The 15907-nt window shown below is 41.5% G+C and overlaps 1 protein-coding gene and 1 pseudogene across 1 annotated transcript; both read left to right on the top strand.

Annotated features, from left to right (window-relative positions):
- Positions 1-2918: 2918 nt before the first annotated feature.
- On the top strand, positions 2919-15718 carry LOC122692442 (putative protein ZNF720). The gene is made up of 3 exons (XM_043900006.1): positions 2919-3401; positions 4834-4926; positions 15646-15718. The coding sequence occupies exons 1-3, from the start codon at positions 3257-3259 to the stop codon at positions 15657-15659; spliced, it is 252 nt and encodes an 83-aa protein (XP_043755941.1). The 5' UTR covers positions 2919-3256; the 3' UTR covers positions 15660-15718.
- Positions 15657-15907, top strand: part of LOC122692449 — a 34851-nt pseudogene continuing 34600 nt past the window's right edge.

Below are 15907 nucleotides of genomic sequence, written 5' to 3'. Positions count from 1 at the left end.
GTTAGGTAGTTAGAATAGGGAAAAAGAGTCCAAAATGGCAGTGGCTAAAAGACCTGGAAGGGGAAGCCCGCGAAAATAGAACAAAGGAAGGTCCGACGACTGGAATGAGAACCTCAGGTAAAACAAACAACGCGCCTGCCTAGGCCCGATTTACATAAGACAGACCCAGGGGCAGAGAAACAGGTAAAAAGAGGAGTCAAAGCCCTCTTCCTTCTTCTCTCTCTCTCTCTCCCCCGCGCGATGGGGCGATCTTCTCTTCGTGTCTTTGGATCGACCTGTCCTCACAACTCGAAGATGGATTTTCCGGGTATTATCTAAATAAATAGAGCTGTCACACTGATTTATTTAAGAGCTATAACACGGTCTGTCCTCTGAGAGCTGTGACCCGCCAAGGGGCTTTAATGTCCGTTACTCCAAATTTTCGTTGTGACGAGACAAAGAACCCAGGAACATACACTCGCGTGACAACATTGTTAGGATACAAAACAGAGGAAGTATATATGAAATGAATTTTGCATAAAACTGATATTTTTTATGTCACTTCAAGTTATAAATTCCTTATTTTTTCCGAAATGCCCAGGTTCTGATACTGCATCTGCCGTGCATTTAACCATGACAGATGATGTCCACTGGCTCTGGTGATTTCTCTGAGATTATCAGGCTATAGAGTTCGTTTTTCTTTCCCTCTGTCTTTAAACAAGGCTGTGGAAAAATGGAATGAGGAACATGTGAAAACCCTCACAGTTAATGGAGAAAGTCCACATCTTCTTGGTTTCTCTTTGCTTTGGAAAATGAACACTCACTGTGTTGATGATAGATACTGGGTTTTGGGAGTGGGAGTTTTCATCACTCAAGCCCAAGTGTGATGTTTCCAGTACACTCCACGCTCATATCACAGACAAAGTCTTACTCACATTTTTGCATTTTTTTATAAAAATATTTGCAACAATCTTATTGGTGCTAGTCTGTTTTCACCTGTGTTGAATGTCTAAGATACAGCTCAACAAAATGATCCAGTTTTTCAAGAAATTAAAGTTTCAGAACCAAGAGCTCTAATTTATCTCATACCATTGTATATGTCTGCACCCTTGTGTATTTAAAATATACAAAGAATATCATCCACAAGCAGATGTATATATTTTAACCCATTAAAAAGAATCTCGATTTTATTGACATGAGTAGGAATGGCTGAACTGAACATGAACTGATTTTATTGACATGAATATCGATTTTATTGACATGAATATGAACGAACTCTGCTGAACTGAACTGAACTGAACATGAATCAGTTCATTTCAGTCGCTCATTCGTGTCTGACTCTTTGCGACCCCATGAACCGCAGCACTCCAGGTCTCCCTGTCCATCACCAACTCCTAGACTTTACCCAAACTCATGTCCATTGAGTCAGTGATGCCATGTAACCATCTCATCCTCTGTCGTCCCCTTCTCCTCCTGCCTTCAATCTTTCCCAGCATCAGGGTCTTTTCAAATGAGTCAGTTTTTCACATCAGATGGCCAAAATATTGGAGTTTCAGCTTGAACATCCGTCCTTCCAATGAACATCCAGACTGATTTCCTTTAGGATGGACTGATTGCATCTCCTTGCAGTCCAAGGCACTCTCAAGAGTCCTCCAACACCACAGTTCAAAAGCATCAATTCTTCTCTGCTCAGCTTTTTTTATAGTCCAACTCTCACATCCATACATGACTACTGGAAAATTCATAGCCTTGACTAGACGGACCTTTGTGGACAAAGTAATGTTTCTGCTTTTTAATATGCTGCCTAGGTTGGTCATAACTTTCCTTCCAAGGAGTAAGCGTCTTTTAATTTCGTGGCTGCAGTCACCATCTGCAGTGATTTTGGAGCCCCCCAAAATAAAGTCAGCCAATGTTTCCACTCTTTCCCCATCTATTTGCCATGAAGTGATGGGACTGGATGCCATCATCTTAGTTTTCTGAATGTTAGCTTCTCCTTAATACTCTTTGTAAGTATATAGTCTCATTTTAATATATATGTCTGTATGCATGAAAATGTTTCTCTTTTACTTGTTGTGGTATTCTCCCCAGTTATATAAAGTTCTTTTTAAAAAATACACATATTTATGTTTGCCTGAGTTTTGTCTTGGTTGTAGCCTACAGAATCTTGGAGCCATGTGGGAGACTTTGTTGCAGCAGGCAAACTTTAGATGTGGGTGTGGCATCTAGTTCTCTGACAAGGGACTGAACCCAGCCCCCTGACTTGGGAGCTCAGACTACCAGGGAAGACCCTAGAAAAACTCCTATATACTTTTTTTAGTGTTGTCCCTGGGTAATTGTGTTTTACTAGTTAAATTTTAGTTCAGATAAACTGAAGCAAATTCAAGATTTGTCATTTAATGAATGTTTGTTAAAATATTTGGAAAACGGTGGAACAACAATGTAGTTGATTTTATATTATTTATGTGATGCATTCAAGACCCTGTAAAAACTTTTAGAAAGACATATAGTATATACTAAATAGTTGAAAGGATGATTGCTGCTATGGGTACTATTCTATCAGACCTGTCAATTTTGTAAAACACTTAAAATTCAATGTTAAGTATAAATTCTTACCTTACTGGTCAACCTCTTTGCTTTTCAGAACGGTCATTCATGTGTCAGAATTTTCAACATTACTAGTTAAAATAAGCTTGTTAAAAATGTGGCACATTGGCCCCACTCCAGAACTCTTAGATCAGAGCATGCTTTTTAAAAATATTTCCTGTTTCCTTGATAGGGGGCTTCCCTGGTGACTCAGATGGTGAAGAATCAGCCTGCAATGTGGGAGACCCGGGTCCAATCCCCTGGTGGGGAAGATTCCCATGGAGAAGGAAATGGCAACTCACTGCAGTATTCTTGCCTGAAAAATCACATGGACAGAGAATCCTGGCATGCTACAGTCCATGGGGTCGGAAAGAATCAGACATGACTGAGTGACTAACATGGTTTTCTTGATAGACAGTTTATCCTGGGTCACAGGAGTACAAGTCTCAAAAATAGATAAGTCAGTGTTGATGCGATTGTTTTATAATTTCTCTTCCAGATCAGAATAGTTTCTGTAGTGGTCTGTGGATCATGTCTCATTCTCTTTTCCTGGAGTTAGAAATACAGTGGAAAATACGGCAGTATAAAAATTATATTCCTGTGTAACACCAGACATTCTCCTAAATCAGAACCATTTCTCTTGCTGGTTTCATCTTGGGTCACATTAGGAAGTCTTCCCAGGTCCACGTGGCTTATGTCCTTTGTATTTCAGGGGCTGCTGACATTCCAGGATGTGACCGTAGATTTCACTCAAGACGAGTGGGAATGCCTGGACCTCAGTCAGCGGGAATTGTACAGGGACGTGATGTTAGAGAACTACGGGAATCTGGCCTGCTTGGGTGAGGATCACTCGCTTATAAAATCCCTCAAAAACCCCAAAATTCCAAAAATCTCAGGGTTTTTGTTCATTCATTCTAGAATGTCTCCTGGAATTTTCTGCTTTGTCCAGTAGAGGTTAAGATTCCTACTTTCCAGGGGAAAGTAACCTTCTTTCTTGATATAACCTGCCTTCTTGTTCTTCAGTCGCTAAGTCATGTCCAACTCTTTGCGATCCTGTGGAATGCAGCAAGCCAGGCTTCCCTAGCCTTCTTTAACTCCCAGAGTTTGCTCACATTCATATCCATTGAGTCAATAATGCTATTCAACCATCTCATCTTCTGCCACTCCCTTCCCCTGTACTCAATCTTTCCCAGCATCAGGGTCTTTTCCAATGAATTGGCTCTTCGCATCAGGTGGCCGAAGTATTGGAGCTTCAGCATCAGTCCTTCCAATGAATATTCAGGGTTGATTTCTTTAGAATTGACTGGTGTGATCTCCTTGCTGACCAAGGGACTCTCAAGAGTCTTCTCCAGCACCACAGTTCGAAGGCATCAATTCTTTGATGCTCAGCCTTCTTTATGTTCCATATACCACATCCATACATGACTATTGAAAAAACCATACCTTTGACCTTTGTTGGCAAAGTGATGTCTCTGCTTTTAATATGCTGTCTTTGTCATAGCTTTTCTTCCAAAGGGCAAGCATCTTTTAATTTCATGGCTGCAGTCACCATCTGCAGTAATTTTGGAGCCCCCGCCCCATCCCAAAATTAAATCTGTCACTTTTCCCCTATCTATTTGCCATGACATGATGAGACTGGATGCCATGATCTTAGTTTTCTGAATGTTGAGTTTTAAGCCAGCTTCTTCACTCTCCTCTTTCACCCCCATCAAGAGGCTTTTTCGTTCCTCTTCAAGTTCTGCCATTAGAGTGATATCATGTGCGTGCCTGAGGTTGTTGATATCTCTCCTGGTAATCTTGATTCCAGGGTGTGATTCATCCAGCCCAGCATTTCACAAGATGTACTCTGCATAGAAATTAAATCAGCAGGGTGTCAATGTACGGTCTTGATGAACTCCTTTCCCAATCTGCAACCAGTCAACTGTTCCATGTACGATTCCATCTGTTGCTTCTTGACCTTTGTATACTTCATTTTAGCTTTACCATTTAGGTGGTAATTCTGTAAGTTCTGTTGTATCAAATAGTGCCACTCTCCTCTTAAAACCGGAATTCCACTAACTGCTTTTGCTTTAGTAGAACTTGAGCATAATATCAAAATCTGATTCTGATGCATTTGTCTTTTAAAGATGCTTCCAAAAAACTATTTGGTGAAATTCTTTTTCTTAATGCTATTTTAACTTTCTACCTTGACTTCTCTCTCACCTGAATACATATTGGATTGGAAATTGATGAATATCTCAGAAAACACATATTCCTTTTTCTGATGAACAGGTCTTGTGGTCTCTAAGCCGGGCCTGGTCAAGTTTCTGGAGCAAATGAAGGATCCCTGGGATGTAAGGAGAATGGAGACAGCCATACACCCAGGTATGTGTCTATGGATGAAGCAGATTAAGTCAGGTGAGAGGGACAAGCATTGGGGAGGAAGTCATATTTTGTCATGTGGTTTGAGAAGATCTGCTTCAGTGGAGATGATTTTGGATTAGCCTAGGTTTATTTCTGTCACTGTCATAGAGCATCATCTCCTGACCCATTCCTGATTCTTTTCATCATTTGTGTATTTTTCTCCAGTGATTAATTTTCATATTTACAGTTAGAACCAAAATACTTGTCTTGGCCTGGAACAACCTCTATGACCTGATAACTCGTCCATTTTGGGGCGGTTTTAGGAAATCTGCATATTTCTGAGTAACTATATTAAGCCCTTTTAAAAGTGCTGATTCTGTCCCTAGTCAGAAGTGTGTGGGTGGAGCTGTGAAAAAATTGCCAAACTTCTAGGAATACTGGGGACAGATGTTTTTTGAATTCTACCATATAATTTCCAGTCCACTGGAAACTATACATATGACCTTAGAAATATCATAGTCAAATTCTTTCTTCACTGCATAAGACACCTCATTAAAATGAGAGAATGCAAATCTGAATTTTAGGTTACGTCTTCTCTTTTTTTATATGAACTAACATTAAATGTGTTAAGTATATTTGTCCCAATTCATTAATGCTAAAATGCTTTAATATATTTATTTAACTCACAGAGTTTTTAAACAAATTACTGACACTGGAGTTTAGAACATTTCCCACAGTGCTTTTTTCTGATTGTTCTTCACTATTAAGCTTATAGATGATATAGAGAAATCCTTAAGAAGAAATTTTTCTGTTCCAAAAATGCTATTTTCCAATGTTATGTTAGTTTTGCTATACAGAAAGAATAAGTGATGCACATACACATTTCCTTTCTTGATTAGATTTCCTTCCCATCTAGGTCACCACAGAGCATTGAGTAGAGTTCCCTGTGTTCTCACCATATTTTTCAAGTCTCACTTCTCATTTGATTTGTTAAGAACTCTTAGCTTATTAAATCTATCTTGTTTTTTATGAAACATCCCAGGACTTTATCATTTATGCCATCTATTTCTGATTAGTTCTACCTCAATATCATTTACTATTTTAGACTCTATTAGAACATGCTCCGATAACAACATGAGTGGTAAGTGGGTTAAATAATTAGTAGGCATTAGCATTTGTGAAAACATTTTGTTTGTAAATTTGATTACTTAAAGCAAAAATTAACCATTACACTGCTCAACTTCTCCTCGCTTCCTTGTTCCTGCAGGTTTCTATCTTGACTTCTCCTCTGCACCATACTCCTCTGTCATCTCATCTTGTCCAATGTTCTGTGTTTGTGGTCTCTGTTCTGCAGGCTGCAGATCCTAGTTCCTCTTGCTATGGTGTCTGCTCCCTGGCGGGTGAGGTGGTCCTGAGACTTGTGCCCTTATGCCCTTGAGAGGGGCTTGATTGTTACTATTGTGACCAGAGCCTGCCCGGATCCTGAGGGCCGCTTCACCTTTCCTCTGTGGCTGTAACTGTTTGTGGAGGGGTCTGCTTCCTGATTGGTGGAGCAGAGGCCCCAGATCTGAAATGAGCTCTGCTCTGATCTGTGGTGCTGCTGATCTAGTGGAACTGGTGCACACCCCCTGGGAGGGAAGCCGCTGAGTGTTGCTCCTCTGGGGATGTTCTTCTCGGAGAGTGCTCTGCGTGTCATCTTTCATGTGCTGTGCGAGCTCTCGTGTGACCCTGTGTTGGCATTGATCTTGGCGCCACCTGAACCATGGGTATGCTGGCACTTGACCCTGGTGTCTCTTAGATGTTATTTTCACCAGGTCACCAGCAGAGATCCACTGTAGTCATATCCCAGGTGTACATTCATTGTGGAGCTGGACCCGCTGCGGTGCTATGGGGGCAATGTAGACTGTGACCTGGGCCAAATGCCTCATGTGTCTGCCTACAAAGTCTACAGTTGCTAAAGCCAGACTGGTCTTGATTGCCAGAGCCTCATTTCCATCCAGATGTTCTGTTGGGGCTGAGTTTACCAAGCCAGTTGTGGGGTGTAACACCATGGTTTGTACAGATGCAAGGAGAGGTCTCAGCTTTTCTTGCTTAGTGGCAGGGACTTGGGGCTCAGCTGTGGTTTCAGCACCACCTGTACATTGGGACCACCCACAGGCGTGTGCTCTGAAGGTGCCACTGGAGCCCATGAGACTACCATGGTGGGGAGGAGGATGGGGAGGAGGAAGCAGCTGTGGGGGTCATGAGATCACCCACATAGCTGCGAGCCATTTCTCGTGTCTGGAGAGGCAGGGACAGGCACAGGGGGAGAGAGGTTGCAAGGAGGTTCTTCCCTTCAGGCATCACTCAGCAGCCCCACTTTGCTTCTCTGGTGGTTCAGGCTTCCTCCACAAGCATCCCATTTGCAGAGCTCCTCCCTCCCTCCTGTCCACTCAGGATGTCTCCTTATGGCCAACCGTAGTCCTCTACCTGGGTCTGCTCTCCGAAACCCACGTTCCAGCACCCAGCCCTTGTCTGCATCGGAGGACACCCTCTCAGGCTGGGTGGGCAGGGCAAGGGTCAGTACCTTGCGTACAGGTCTCACTCTGTCCTGCACGCTGGTTGCCGTGTTCTCTTCCCACAGAGGACGAGGCTCCCCGTCTGTCCCAACTGAGCTCCCCCCAGTGAGGGTCTTCCCTGGATGTGGAGACCTCTCCTCTCTTCAGATCCCCCCAGGTTTTTGTGGGTCCCATCCTGCTTCTTTTCCTCTCCCCTTTCCTCCTTCTCTCTCTTGTCCTACCTGGCTCAGCAGGGATCTTTCTTGTCCTTTCAGCTGTCCAAGTTCCTCTGCCCGTGTTCCGCAGGGCTCTGTGAGAAGTTTTCCACTTCAAGATGTATTCTTGATGCTTTGGTGGAGAGAGATGAACTCCACGTCTTCCGAATCCTCTACCATCTTGACTCCTTCTATCTCGGTTTTAGGCTTAATCTAGCCAAGTGTATGCCAATTTTATGTAAATTGTAAACTATATTCCCCAAGAATAGTAAGTAGAATAACTTATTATTTGGTATCTTTCAGCTGTGTCTTCTCACGACACCCAGGGTTTGAGGACCCAAAAGCCAGGCTTAGAAGATTTACTCCCAACAGCAAAGCTAGGAATATATGAAAGATTTCACCTTGCAAATTTACATTTAACCAACGACTGGGAATCTATGAGGGCATATAAAGAGCGGAGAGCATGTTATGATGGACACAACCAAGTTGGTACAGTTTCCCATAAAGTAAACATTCCCATCAAAAGAAATCAAGGATGTGAATCAAATAAGGAAAAACCAATTTCATGTGACCACTTTCAGTCATCAACATCTGCAGATAACTGTATATTTGTCAGGAAAAATCCACATCATCTCTTGAAACATACATCTTCTCTGAAGGGAAATGAGGAAAATTTGGAAAGTCATCTAGTCTCTACTGCAAATACTCATTCAAACCTATACTTTGAGCATAGGTGTGTATTAAATATACATTCAAACATGTCTGGAAACCAGAAACTTAAACATGAGGGGGAAAATCCCCAATACAATCAATCTGAGGGATCCTTTAACAAGGGTTTATTGTTCTTCAACCAGCAACTATTTTCTCCTTGTTGCAAAATCTGTAATGTTGAAAATAATGGGAGAGACCTTATTCAACCGTCATTGTTCAATACATATGGAGGTATAATTAGTGTGGAACAACTTTACAAGTGTAACAAAATGAAGAATGCCTTAAGCAGGAGCTCTACCCCCAACAAATACAAGCGTATACCTGATAGAATGAGAAGCTCTTCATGCAATGAAACTGGGCATAATGTTGACCAAGACTCATATCTCATGAAACAACAGGGACATCAATTTTCAGACAACAATTCTAAACATCATAAGTGTAGGAATATATTTTATCAAAGCTCAAATCTTACTATTAATACTTATAAGAATATGGATGTTGGACAGAAGACTTATAATTGTTATGATTATGGTAAAGTTTTTAACCAGTCTCCAAAACTTATTCAACAGCAGAATATTCAGACTAAGTGGAAACATTGCAAGTGTAATACATGTGGAAAAGTCTTTAGTAACTCACCAAATCGAAGTAGACATAGGAAAATTCATACAGGAAGAAAATATTTCAAATGTTCAGCATGTGGGCAAACCTTTAATCAGAGTTCATATTTAACTGAACATCTGGGAATCCATGCTGGGAAGAAACTATACAAATGTACAGAATGTGAGAAAGTCTTTATCTGCTGTTCATGTGTTACTCAACATCAGCAAATTCACACTAGGGAGAGACCTTATAAATGTACAGACTGTGGCAAAGCCTTTATCCATTTTTCACTTCTTACTCGACATCAACGAATACATTCTGGGGAGAGACCTTATAAATGTACAGCATGTTGCAAAGCCTTTATCCGTTATTCACTTCTTACTCGACATCAACGAATCCATACTGGGGAGAGACCTTATAAATGTACAGCATGTGGCAAGGCTTTTAAGCACAGTTCAAGTTTAACTCAACATCAGCGAATCCATACTGGGGAGAGACCTTATAAATGTACAGCATGTGGCAAAGCCTTTATCCGTTATTCACTTCTTACTCGACATCAACGAATCCATACTGGGGAGAGACCTTATAAATGTACAGCATGTGGCAAGGCTTTTAAGCACAGTTCAAATTTAACTCAACATCAGCGAATCCATACTGGGGAGAGACCTTATAAATGTACAGCATGTGGCAAGGCTTTTAAGCACACTTCAAATTTAACTCAACATCAGCGAATCCATACTGGGGAAAGGCCTTATAAATGTACAGACTGTGGCAAATCCTTTTCCCACAATTCAGGTCTTTCTAGACATCAGAGAGTTCATACTGCAGAGAAATGTTAAAAATGTAAGGAATGTGGCTGAGAATTTCATCACAGCCATCACCTCACTCACAATCAGAGAATACATAGTGCAGAGAAACCCTAGAAATGAATCAGTGATAAAAAAAAAAAAAAAAATTTGGTCCTAAATATACAATTTTGAAAAAAACCAGTGTTTTCTTTGGAAAGGTACATGAATGAAATAGAAAAATGTAGAAAACTGCTTAATCAAACGTAACTCAGTACCAGAGAATTCATACTAGAAAGCATTTCATTAGTACCACTTTTGTTGAATTACTCGAAGCAGAAACACTGTAGCAAGTATTCCATAAGTAAAACACATACAAAATTGATATGTTAGTATGGATCACAAGATGAAGGCGTGGATATTTGCAGAGGTATAATTATTATTAATGTATCCTTGTTTATGTTAATGTTATTTGAGATTATTAAGGAACGAAAAGGAATGTATTTCAACTCTCAAATTACTACATGCTGTGATTTGTTTCTACTGTATATATGAACTTATGTTTTTGATGGTTGTTGCGCAATGGTAAGAGAAGCCCTTCTATATGAAGTGGGAATCATTTACATTTATTCTCCAATTTATAAGATTAAGAACACAGTCATGTTATATACACACTAAACCTCTGAATGGAGGTATTTGTCACTGATGTCAAACACCTCTGTGGTCACCATGATGTAAGTGATCAGGGAATAATTCAAAGTAAGACAGAAGTTTGCTCTAAGTTTTCAATAATTATGTTACTTGCTTTTTAAGCATAAAACAAGGATAGTTCATGAAAATCGAAGGTATTTTTATAACAGCAACATAGAGAAATCATGCATATTATCTGGCAGGGTTGAAGTAAAGACACCTCTTCTATCTGATGTAAGTATAGAAAACTCTGGAAAAGTCATATTAATATAATTAATGTCCATCCATGTTTACTAAATTAGCCTCCATTTTGTAAACCATATAAATCACATTATCAGATCATTTCATCAGAGAAACAGGACAGTTTTTAGAAGCTTGTAATGTGTATTTTAATCAAGGATCAAACAACAATTGTAAAAGGTTTTATTCCACCTGTGCAAAATTAATGTATCTTAATAAAAGTGAATGGTTTTTCAGTGTTACAATTGATGTGGAATGAATGAAGGGTTAACCCACCACCAGCATTAACGTCTCCCACCTATTTAAGGTTGCAGGAAAGGTAACGTAATAATAAACTATTTAAAGCACAGGGGGATGGCATCTGTAGAAATTAGTTCCTTACTACCATTAAACCTCTCATAACTTCATATATTTCCCACCATTTCTATGTTGTATCTCCACTCCCATTTTTATCTACTTGGACATCGTGGTGTTTCTAATAAGAAGGATCATACAGAGTACTGTTGAGAGCTCCCCTGAACTGCTCCATGCTGTTGCTGCCTCAGCGTCTGTCTGGGGAGCAGGCAGCCTACAGGTCCTTGAACTCACACCAGCCAGTCCTGTGAGCACCTGCACTAGATGACCCCTTCCTTGGGACCAGCAGTCTTGCTGAACCCCAGGGTCTATTGCACAGGCCCCCCTTCAGTGTTACCCTCAGAGCTCACCAGCATCCTGCTCGTCTTTGTTTGAATGGACCCATCTATACTCAGCGTGTGGGACCCACAGCACTTTACCCAGGGTCAGGTCTGAACCCCAAGTACTGGAAGTTTCTCTGCCTGGTTCTAGCCTGGACCTTCCTCAGGGGACCTCAAGGCTTGCTGTGAATTTTCTGAGGACCTAGAATCATAAACTCACCTGCTGCAATTGTCCTTTGTTCTTCTTTTAGCTAAAACTTTTCAGGGGCTCATTTAAGCAAATGTAAGTTTAACAAAGTCACAAAAAGAATAGTCAAAAGCCATGATGGTAAAATTCTGAACCAAGATTTATAAAATCTTACCCTGTATCATTCTTAGCACATGTGTCTTGTAAGGCTTAAAGGAACTGTTTTCTCATGGCTTTGGCATACTTTGAATGCAATATATAAATATCTGAAGATATATACATAATATGATTTATATAACACACATTGAATACAAGATATAAATATCTGAAGGTATACATGTTAGTGAGAAAACCAAGTAGGAATATGTGAGTGTATGTGTATTCCTACACATTTAACTTAGAGAATTTAGAAATGCTAGATCAAAACTGGTCCTTTCAGAATTGCAGAGGATTTACTAAAACCTCTAAAGCTTGTCAATTTGTTGATTAATATGTTTTGTCTACTTTTCATGGAATTCATTGCCTTAAATGTCAGGAGGTTATGTTTTTTAAGGAACTTCCACACGGTCCTCTCACGTGACTGCACCAGCTTACAATCCCTCCAGCCATGTAGGAGGTTCCCTGATCTCCAAACCCCTTCAGTGTTTGTGATATTGTTTGTGGGCTTTTTGCGCATTGTTATTCCGCCTTGCATGCGGTGATACATCCCTGTAGCTTCTTTTGCATTCCTTAGTGTTTAGGGGTGGTGAGCATATTTCTTTTGCCTCCTGCCCATGGAAAAGAGCAAGCTGCCCCGCCCAGCCTCAGCAGCTGTGGGGTACAGGCTTAGTCTCCCCACAGCATGTGGAGTATTCCTGGACCAGGGATCAGGCTTTTGTCCCCCGCAGTGTCAGATGGATTCTCCACCACCGGTGACCAATCTGTTTAGCTTTTTTCCCTTTTGAGACATATATATATATATATATACATATTTATTTATTGGAATATATATTGCTTTACAATGCTGTGCTGGTTTGTGCTGTATGAAATCGTCAATCAGCCATAACTATACATAAATCTACTCCCTCTTCGACCTCCTTCCCGTGGTCTCCATTTCACCCCTCTGGTCAGCACAGAGCGCCAAGCTGAGCTCCCTGTGGTAAACAGCAGCTTCCGACCATCTACCTATTTTCACCATCAGTTCAGTTCAGTTGCTCAGTCGTGTCTGGCTCTTTGTGACCCCATGGACTGCTGCATGCCAGGTCTCCCTGTCCATCAACAAATCCTGGACCTTGCTCAAACTCATGTCCATTGAGTCAGTGATGCCATCCAACCATCTCATCCTCTGTCGTCCCCTTCTCCTCCCCTCTTTAACCTTTCCCAACATCAGGGTCTCTTCCAATGAGTCAGTTCTTCACATCAGGTGGCCAAAATATAGAAGTTTCAGCTTCAACATCATTCCTTCCAATGAATATTCAGGACTGATTTCCTTTCGGATGGACTGGTTGGATCTCCTTGCAGTCCAAGGGACTCTCAAGAATCTTCTCCAACATTTTATTCATGGTGGTGTATATATGCCAGTGGTACCCTTTCAATTTGTCCCCCTCTTCTTCTCCTGCTGTGTCCACGTCTGATCTCTATATTTGTACAAATATTGTCTTAACAGATATGTATGGAACTTAAAAAATGGTATTGATAAACTTATTTACTGAGCAGGAATATAGGCGCAGAGATAGTTCTTAAGCTTTTGCATGTTAAGCTTTCAAGGCATAAAATACATTGACAATCATTCCATGCATTTTACTGTTGTAGCCGTGTGTTCTGGGAAACAAACTGACTCAGAAGGACAATGCAGATAGCGGAGTGTAGTTTATTACACCGATGGGGCCAAGGCACAGTCTCCTCTTAGCCAAGGACCCCAAACAGTGTTTGTGAAAACTTTATATACCCTAAGTGTACTTGCTCAAACCCACCTCCCCAACTCCTTGAACCTAGTCTGGACAAGGTAAAAGAGAGATATGATCAAAGTTAACCCATGATTCTTGTGTCACAGGACTAAAGGAACAGTGGATATTTATCAACAGGCCTGTGGTCATATCCCAATAAATAGAATGGAATTCACCACTTTGTTTTGTTACAGAGATAATTAACATATTCTTTTAGGCAACAGAGTCCAAGGAGAAGTCTTGAGGCTCTTTTATGGGGGGGCGGGGTGGGATCTGATTTTCCATTGGTATGCCATTTCTATAGACGCCAGGGTACAAAGTTCAGAGTCCACTTGGAGGGTGACCATGGGTGTAGCCTAATGCTCACTGCCTGGCCTAAGACGGAGTCCAGCTGTCTCTGTTTCCTCCTTCATTACCAAGTGAAAGAAGCCCATTTGAAAATGTTACAAAAAGTAGGATTTTTACAATATGACTTTTTGGTGTAGGTAAATGTTCTTATGTGTGCTTAGTTGTGTCTGAGTATCTGTGATCCCAGGGGCTGTAGCCTGCCAGGCTCACCTCTGTCCATACATTTCCCAGGAAAGGATACTGGAGTTGGTTGCCATCTTTTCCTCCAGGGGATCTTCCTGACCCAAGGATTGAACCCGCATCACCTGGATGTCCTGCATCGGCAGGCAGATTCCTTACCACTCAGTTACCTGGGAATCTAGTAAGAAATATAGAAGAGATTTAAAAAGTCCATGATTACTGTGGGTTTCAAAGGAGCGACTATGAATATCCTCAGTCTAGAGAACTTTCAGGACCATGAAATAATTTGTGTTAAACTGTCATGATGGACACATGTTATTAAAGATTTATCCAGAGGTATGGAGTACACATTTCTAAAAGAGGAACAAAGGGGTAAACTAGAGAGTGTATCTATTTACTGCCCACGTAGATTCAGCAGTGGTAGCAAATGCTCACTCTGGTGGGGAAAGCTAAGTAAGGAGATTGTCCACATGTGGGAACAAGAGGTATATGGGAAATGTCTATACTTTATTCTCAAATCTGCAGTGAAATAAATCTTCTACAAAGTTGGTACTGGTGAATGCAGACTGAATATTTTTTAGAATATATAATATGAGAAATATGAATATGCTTCTATCTTTAATTTTTCCTTGGTCATTATGCTTTAAAGATGTGGGAAAATAGAGCTCTCTAAATGGAGGAGACAACGAACTGTAGCAGTTGATTCATAAAACCTAGAAAAACACAGACAGGAAGTAGAGCAACAACATTCTCAGGTGTTAATTCATGTGTGATGTAACTTATGACAACACGGATCATTACTTCTTGGTTGGTCATCAGATAGCATTTAGGGCATCGTTTTCAGAGGCATTTGACTCCGCCCATACGCACTGTGAACCTAGCGTGTCCTGCTCAGTTCAGTTCAGCTCAGTTGCTCAGTCCCCGTGGACTGCAGCACGCCACGTCTCCTGCTGCCCCTGGTTTCTTCTCCAAGAAAGCGGGGATGGAAGTGCCTCCAGGCTCTTGGTCTCTGAAGTTGGAGGTGCCACGCCTGCAGAGAGGTGGTCACAAAGCAAATCATTTTGTGAAAACCTGTGTCCCCAGGCTGCAGAGGGGGGTGAAAAAAAACTAAGGACAGGGGAGATCTTTGGGAAGAATTCTGCAAGTAAAGCCTGGCAGGAACCCAAGACCCCCAGGTGATGCCCACCAAACACTCACCTCTCCCCTCCCAGCCCCCAAGGATACAGGCAGGCTGTGGATGACCACACCCATCCTAGAAAGAGCCCCTCCCCAGGGAATCAGGTTGACCTTCTTTGTTTCTAGAAGTTCCCTCCCTAAACCCTCCCTTCCTGAGGTCTCAGGTGTGAGGTTTTCCCTCAGGGCTCTGAATGCGGGTCTTCCTCTTACGTTTCTTTCACAACCCTCTTAGGGTGGGTCCGGTAGTACAGAAGGAGGGCCCACTGTTTCTCGTGAACTGTTCTCTGTAACTCGAAAAGGAAGGAGAAGAACTAGCCCCGAAGATCTGCAAATAGTGTAGAGCACCAGGATGTGATTAGCATTATCAGGTTAGTCTTGATTCCCCACTACAGATTGGGAACACAGAAAGTCGAGAAGGAGCTCAGAAAAGGGTGAGGGAAACAGGAAAACCTTTTCTTCTCTTTCCCTGCAGCAGTTGCAGGTTAAACAGCTGCATGGATGCCTTTGAAGGTATTTTCTCAAGATGCAGATGTGAGTTTGGGATGTAACATCCCCAGAGAAGACGCAGAGCAGGAGGAAGAAGAGGAGGAAATGGCAGCTTCTCAGGTACGAGTCCTGTCCCGGGTCTGGGGCTGTGTCTGCTTTTCTTCCTGAAATGCCTGGACTGAGAACCTGCACACCTTTAGTTCTCTGCTTCTAACTTTTCTGCCTGGGTGTTTGTTATCAACTTCTTT

This window comes from Cervus elaphus, chromosome 4 (assembly GCF_910594005.1).
Source record: "Cervus elaphus chromosome 4, mCerEla1.1, whole genome shotgun sequence".
Lineage (NCBI taxonomy): Eukaryota > Metazoa > Chordata > Mammalia > Artiodactyla > Cervidae > Cervus > Cervus elaphus.
This window is presented reverse-complemented; position numbering and strand designations above follow the sequence as displayed.

What these genes read in the sequence shown, in the direction of transcription:
- LOC122692442 (XM_043900006.1), top strand. Translation starts at nt 3,257, where the DNA reads ATGTCCTTTGTATTTCAGGGGCTGCTGACATTCCAGGATGTGACCGTA. An exon ending in CGGGAATCTGGCCTGCTTGG is followed by an intron (nt 3,402 to 4,833) that starts GTGAGGATCACT and finishes TCTGATGAACAG; the next exon opens with GTCTTGTGGTCTCTAAGCCG.